The sequence below is a fragment of the Sciurus carolinensis genome (assembly GCF_902686445.1).
Source record: "Sciurus carolinensis chromosome 19 unlocalized genomic scaffold, mSciCar1.2 SUPER_34, whole genome shotgun sequence".
NCBI classification, from domain to species: domain Eukaryota; kingdom Metazoa; phylum Chordata; class Mammalia; order Rodentia; family Sciuridae; genus Sciurus; species Sciurus carolinensis.
The window spans coordinates 1,685,688-1,693,740 of record NW_025920112.1 but is presented as its reverse complement, the minus strand read 5'-3'; the positions used below and the strand labels follow the sequence as shown (position 1 = coordinate 1,693,740).

Here is an 8,053-nt window from a genome sequence, read left to right as displayed (position 1 = left end):
TTAAAGAAAGAAATTGAGGAAGACTTAAGAAAGTGAAAAGATGTCCTCTGTTCTTGGACAGGCAGAATTAAATTGATTGAAATGGTCATACTTCCAAAAGCTCTATACAGATACACAATTCCAGTGAAAATCCCAATGACATTCCTCATAGAAATAGAGAGGGCTATCATGAAATTCATCTGGAAAAACAAAAGACCCAGAATAGACAATGCACTCTTGGGCAGAAAGAGTGATGCAGGAGGTATCACAATACCAAACTTAAACTCTACTATAGAGCGATAGTAATAAAAAAAAACACATGGTATTGGCACCAAAGTGAACAGGTAGATCAATGGTACAGGATAGAAGACACAGAGACTTACCCACATAAGTACTCTTATCTCATACTAGACAAAAACATACAATGGAGAAAAGATAGCCTCTTCAAGAAATGGTGCTGGCAAAACTGGAAATCCATATGCAGTACAATAAATTTAAACCCCTACCTCTCACCCTGTACAAAATTCAACCAAAAATGAATCAGGATCTAGAAATTATACTGGTGACCTTTCATCAAATACAAGAAAAAGTAGGCCCGAATCTTCATCATGTTGGTGTAGGAACAGACTTCCTTAACAAGACCTCCAGAGCACAAGAAATAAAAGTGAGAAACAATAAATGGGATGGATTCAAACTAAAAAGCTTTATCTCATCAAAGGAAACAATCAGTAATGTGAAAAGAGAGCTTACACAGTGGGAGAAAATCTTTTTCACACACACTTTAGACAGAACACTGATCTCCCAAATTTATAAAGATTTAAAAAACTTAACACCAAAACTACAAAGAACCCAATCTATAAATGGGGTAAGAACTTGGCAGACACTTCACAGTAGAAGATATACAGGTGATCAACAAATATATGAAAGTATTCAACATCTCTAGTAATTAGAGAAATGCAAATTAAAATCACCATAAGATATCTAACTATAATTAGAATGGCAATTTCAAGAACACAAACAATAATAAGTGTTGGTGTGGATTTGGGGAAAAAGGCACACTCAAACATTCTTGGTGAAGTTGGCAAATGGTTGCACTCACTCTGGAAAGCAATATGGAGATTCCTCAACAAACTGGGAATGGACCCACCATTTGACAACAGCTGTCCCACTCCCTGTTGTATACCCACAGGACTTAAAATCAGCATACAATAGTGATGTAACCACATCAATGTTCATAGTTGCTCAATTCACAATAGATAGAATGTGAAACCAACCTAGATGCCCTTCAGCATATGAAAGGATAAAGAAACTGTGGAATATATACATAATGATGTATTACTCAGACATAAAGAAGAATAAAAATATGGCATTTGTTGGTAAATGGAGGAGTTGGAGAATATTGTGCTAAGTGAAAAAAGCCAAGTCCATAAAACCAAAGACGAAATATTTTCTCTGATAAGTGGATGATGATACATAATGGAGGAGGTGGCAGGGGTGGGGAAGAGAAGAATGAAAGAACATTAGATGGTGTAGAAGAAAATGGGCAGGGAAAGGGGAGGGGAAGGAAAGATAGTAGACTGAGACAGACACCATTACCTATGTACATGTATGATTACATGAATGGTGTGAATCTACATCATGTACAACAATAGAAATGAAAAGTTGTACCCCATTTGTGTACAATGAATCAAAATGCAGTCTGTAAAAGTAAAAATTTTTAAAAAATCAGTAATATGAAATTCGTCCAGTCTGCCAGGCTAAGCAAATATGTCCTGTTGCTGAGGACAGCCCTAGATGTCATCCAGTTTGCCAGAGAGAAGAAACCAAAGACACCAGGAAGGCATCCTCAGACATATTCAGTGCTCACTGCTCATTCCTCTAGTATCTAGTATGTTTTATGCTGAAAATAAAAAGAAGGTTGGCACAAAAGCAGCAGGATTAGGAAGCTCTACTCACTGTAAATTGTCAGCACAGGTTATTTCAGTTATCCAACAGATCACTGACATGGTACTGAGTTTACAAAATCATATGGAATTCCTGACTTATGTTGTCCTGCAAAACTCATTAGGAAAGAGTACCATTTCTATGTAAACCACCAGAAGTGGTAAGAGACAGGGTTAAATGGCTCCATGGAAACCAGGAATATGGAGGGCAGGTCTGGCTCTGGAGCTCTTTCAGATCTGCAACTGTGAGAATCACTATAGTAAGTTCAAAGATGTTACCTCTATAAACATTTCTTTTGATGAGGAATTTATCCCACAGCCTAGGTATTAAATCCCTATGTTTTATTATCTGGACCCACTCAAGTACAATATAATGCCTCACAAAATATATGTTATGGTACAGAGAAGAACTATATGCTACAACAGTGGTCAATTGACATGTATGGCAAAGTCCAGCACAAACTGTTATGATCCTCCAAAGGCCAGTAGCCACCTGGCGCCCTGGATACTTAGAAGCACCATGGCGGGAGACCCCTTCAGTAGCATTCATGCAGGACCTGCTGGGACACGGGAAACCCTGCCCTACACACTTTTTTCTGGTGGCTTATAGATGACGTTGTCATCTTGGTTGGCATATTCCCTCTGCACCCGCTGCAATGGTGGCATCACATCTGCAGGCACAAACTACTCAGGACCTTCAATGAGTCCAAAAGAACTTTACAGAGGCCTGACAAACTCAAGTACATATTGACCAGGAAAGTTTGAGCAAATGTTGAAAAGTAAAAGATTCTATGGTATGGCTAGGAGAATGAACACAGAAACTTCACTGCCATTATACCATCACCCAGTTTTGTGTTACTAGAGTTCCACATAATGATAAAACTGAGTTTCGATGACAAATGTGGTAATCACTGAAGGAGGCTTGATCCTTTTCACAATGCTTCTTGGGATGTGTTGAAATTACTATCTCAGGTTTTGGCCATGGCTAATGCAAAATCCACTGCTTTAATAATGAAGAGATTTGGGGAAGTTTGGTTCAAGGGATTTCCTATCCCTTTTAAGAACTGTTCTACACACATGACTGGTTTACTAGGTAAAACTCTACTGGAAATTTTGTTGCTCTTCTTGTTTTGCATACCCTGTTAAGTAGGATGAAGACAATTAAACTATCAGAAAAATATGATTTCAAAGTTCATCATGCTTGCTGCTCTGCTTCAAAGGACCCAGAAGGCTGAGTTCATGGAAAGTGCACCCTGAATTTGAGTGGGGCTTGATGGCCTTTATTAAGGAAAAATAGAGTCCAAATATATTACCAGCTATCTACTCTAGGTGTATGTTTCCTGGCATTTTAAAGAACATATACTGTTTGACACTGGAAAACTGTTCCCTAGTAGTAGAAAATCAGTTATTCATTATATTTTCATGATAACCTTTCGTCTTCCTATTCTTAATTTTGTACCAAAACAGTTTCATAGGGAAGTGACAGGCCCAGGTTAAATTGCCTGCTCGGAAACATTGTGGGCATCCCCTATGATGACCTCCAGGCCCCCACCCAATATGCCCCTCACCCACCTCAGCCATGGGATCTCTGTGTTCTGATCCTGAGCTCTTAGAGGAGGGTTATCTCCACTTCATACTTCTCAGAAGGAAGCAGCCAGGTCTGCTACCAATGTCCCAATTCATTCTTTCCTCTCAGAGTCTGGACAAAAGGATATGAAAAGTAAAAAGCCCAAGAGACAGAGTGACCCAGGAGGAGGGAGGGGGAAGGGAAGAAGAAAAGCATTTTTCTTTTCCTAGTAAATTCCTGGGGAAAGAATGCAACATTCTCCATTTCCCAGTGATGATGAATCCTACAAGGGGAAGAAAATCAATAACAATAAGTCCCAGATAAGCAATGAGCTCTGGGTTCTAAACTTGAACACTGAGTTTTTCCTTCCTCACTGACAAAAGCAGCACGTTCTGATCAAGTCTCTAATGATTAAGTCACCCTCATTATAACCCAGAAAACAAAATCTCCCTTGTAAAGAGTGGCCATTTCCTGTTTTTTTTTTTGTTGTTGTTGTTCTTGTTTTTTTTTTTGGAAACCAGGGCTTGAACTCAGGTGCACATGGCCACTGAGCCACATCCCCAGCCCTATTATGTACTTTATTTAGACAGAGTCTCACTGAGTTGCTTAGCACCACAATTTTGCTTAGGCTGGCTTGGAAGTCCCTCACCTGCCTCCGTCCCCCAAGTTGCTAGGATAATAGGCATGTGTCACTGCCCCAGAAATTGAAGCCATTTTATACCCCAAAATGAGCCCCTTGAATGCCTGATTGACTCTGCAGCTGCATAAACAGCATTACTGATCTGTGAGGTCTGCTCCCATTTCAGTTACTTTGTGCTCCTTTAGTCAGTTTTTTCACTGATGTGACTAAACCATCTGATGAGCACATTTATAGAGGAGGAAATGTTAATTTAGGACTCTTGGTTTCACAGGTCTTAGTGCATAGAAGGCCAACTCCATTCCTCAGGACTGTAGGTGAGGCAGAACATCATGGCAAAAGAGTGTAGCAGAGGGAAGCAGCTTGCATCAGCAAGAAGCAAAGAGAAAGTATTTCCACTCTCTAGATATAAATATATATCCCAAAATCATGCCCCAATTTCAATCTCCTCCTGACACACCCTACCAGGCGAGTTACCACTCAGTTAATCCCTTTCATGGATTAAATCACTCATTGGGTTAAGCTTCTTACCGCACAATCATTTCTCTTCTGAATCTTCTTGCATTGTTACACACATGAGTTTTTGGGGACACCTCAAATTGAAACCATAACAGAGTTTAGAGACCGGGCCCCATGTGATCATGGAACACATGAAATATGAAAAGTACAGTTTGCTAAAATTCACATAAAACTGTACAAAATTAGAATGAAAACAAGGTATAGAAGCACAGTCAGGAATCTTTTCAAATATGTAGATATGATAAATGTCAACATCAGTACAAATATTATTATATTAGTATTATAATATTTCAAAGATATACACCAACAGTGCAGAATAACACTAATTTGTAATACTAGAATTATTTATAACATTTTGAATCTAACAATTTTAATAAATATTATAGTTCTACATAGCAATAAATATCATTTGATTAATTTTACTGATAAATATATCTCTAAAATTCTAATTACACACATAGATCCTATTATAATCCTATTGGACAGGGCTCCTCTAGAGTGTTCTACTCAACATGGAAAGAAACCACACAGAAGAGCAGGGACATACATGCTCATGTCTTCCTGGAGGAGAACATCCCACACACTCTTCCCATGGCGCCCAGGACCTCCTTGTTCCTCAGGCTATAGATGATGGGGTTGAGCATGGGGGTGAGGATGGTGTAGAAGACAGCCAGGCTCTTATCCTCTGTTGGTGAGCGGAGACTCCTGGGCCGGAGATACGTGTAGACAAAAGGTGCATAGTAAAAGGTCACCACTGTCAAATGTGTGGAGCATGTGGTGAAAGCCTTCTGCCTTCCCTCTTTTGAGCGCATGCAGAAGACAGCAAACAAGACCCGTCCATAGGAGGCAGTGATCCCAATGAAAGGGAGGAGGAGAAACACAATTGTGCTCCCAAAAACTGAGTACTCATAGACCCAGGTGTCCATACAGACCAAAGGCAACAAGGTTGGAATCTCACAGAAAAAATGATTGATGGCCCTGGACCTGCAGTAAGGAAGATGAAGAGTAGAGATGGTGTACCCCAGAGAGTGAATGGAGCCCAGTGTCCATGTTCCAATGATCATCTTCACACACCTGCTTTTACTCATGTGGATGGGATAGTGGAGGGGGTGGCAGATGGCCACAAAACGGTCATAGGCCATGGAGGCCAGGAGTAAGCCCTCAGAACATGCAATGGTTACAAAGAAGAACATTTGCACACCACAGCCCAGGAAGGAGATGCTCTTCTGTCCAGAGAGGAAGTTGATGGCCATCTTGGGCACTGTGGTGGAGATGTACATCAGGTCCATGAGGGAGAGCTGGCTGAGGAGAAAGTACATGGGTGTATGGAGCCGGGGGTCCAAGAATATGAGGACAGTCATTCCTGAGTTTCCCAAACAGGCGAGGACAAACACAAAGATGATCAGGAGCAAGAGAAGTAGGCCAGTTTGGTTTTGGGGTAACAACCCCAACAAAATGAAATCATTTAAAGTTTGGTTCCATTTCTCCATGAAAATGTACTGTTTTAATTTTTTGAAAACAATAATCAAATAAAAACTAAGAACTAAACCTGAAATAAAACAGAAAATGACAATAAAAATGAATTGCTTTCATTCATTTTTTTTAGGATGAATTAATTCTCCTTCAACATTATAGCCTTCATTCAGTTGTTTGTTAGACCTGAATTGAATGTTCCTGCCCCTGTTCTCTTTGTATCCATCTTAGCAGGTGGTAGACACAAACATGGTTTTGCAATGCAAATTCTATTAGAGGCACAGCAAACCCAGTGAGGTAGCTGGAGCCTTCCTCCCTGCTGAGTCCTGGCAGGACTTTCCTCAAGACTATGCAGCAGTCTCATCTCCTGAGGAGCCAGGGTCCTGTTTCCCCATGTCAGCTAAGCACTGCTGTTTACCACAGACCTGGTTGTGTGACTCAGAAAGTCCCTGTGAGCTTGAACCTGTATCCTCAGTGACCTGCCTGCTCCACATTTTCATTTCCTGTTCTTCCTTCCCCACAGGCACTACCTGAGCTGAGGAACCAGGTCTTCTCCCAGGAGCTGTGCTCCTAGAAAGAAATTCCACAGTTCATTCTAAAAGTGGGTCACCATTCAAAACATTGTTTTTTAATGTAATTGTGTCATATGTCCTTAAAAATCCAACCAAATTATAGTATACTCTTTGGACTTTGTATAGTCTCCCTTCCCTAAAGAGGTTTCTATTTTCTGATGTCCTACAAATTCAAAATCAAACACATAGACATCTATTCACATTTTTATTTTTGTCCTATAAGAAAAGAACACATAAGAAAAGTGCCAGATCAAATAATGTGCAACATAGTTTTCACCCTGTTCCTCAGATCAGCAGTTAGAACTAGCACGGTAATGGAAACATAGCTTTGGTGTAGATGAGGGGACACACACACTCAATCTTATTTCCATAGAAATCTTTAGATGCCTCAACTCACTTAACCATTCTTACATCTTTCACTACAATTTAAACAGCCCAAATTCTGTAAGTTTAAGCATTCGTGTGTTCATTTTACAAATACTAAAAGTGTAATTCACTGATGTAAAGAATAACAGTTTAAAATTGATTTATGCGGGCTGTCAGACCATGATCCTGTCTACTTCCTATTTTTAATCATTTAGTAATCATCTGGAAAATGCTTTACTCGGCATACAACAGTTCATTCAACTCAGTTTGTAGCAGTCTTGGTGTCCTCGTGCCTTGTTCCATATTTGAGAGTAGGTAAGAGCACATGGATCTTAGGTTGTTCATTTTATCTCCCTGTCCTGTAGTTTACTTTTTGTACATTTCAGGCAGGATGGTGCACCACATGCTCAGCTGTTCCACTAGGAAGAATGTGAGCAGTGGTGCCTTGTTGATTTATACCTTCCATGTTGTCATTGTCATCTTCAGAGTTAATCATTCAAGGAAAATGAAAGAAAAAAAAGGTTTTGATCATTAAGAGTAAAATCAAATTGAGATAAACATGAGTAAAATTCCCTTCCAAAATACTGTTGTGGATTTTTGTGCCCATGCCCTTAGTTGAGTTTGTATCAGGAATTTAACTCTTTATAAACTGTCTTTTCCCTTTGTGTCATTCCTGTCCTGGTATTCATTTTCTATCATTCATTCTCTCAAATATGCAGAAATCGTGATTTATATTTCCATTGTATGTGTTTTAACTTCTTTATTTTTCTAGAGTTGGTATGAGATTTTCCACTTTCTATGTTTGTGCTTTCCTATCTTAAAAAATTACTGATGACACATCCCAACCCCAATATTAATTTGTATTGTCTCCTTACATTATCAATTTACCAAAGGAAAGAAAAGTTATTAAGAATTTGTTGTCAATATTCACATTTAATATTTTAAAATAAGTTGTCATTTAATAAAACTCTGGTGAAAATAAATAAAAGAGTGAAAG

General features: G+C 39.3%; 1 protein-coding gene across 1 annotated transcript; it reads right to left on the bottom strand.

The window, feature by feature from the left end:
- Positions 1-5,196: 5,196 nt before the first annotated feature.
- LOC124973465 (olfactory receptor 2L13-like) lies at positions 5,197-6,135 on the bottom strand. The gene has a single exon (XM_047537384.1). The coding sequence runs from the start codon at positions 6,133-6,135 to the stop codon at positions 5,197-5,199; it is 939 nt and encodes a 312-aa protein (XP_047393340.1).
- Positions 6,136-8,053: the final 1,918 nt, after the last annotated feature.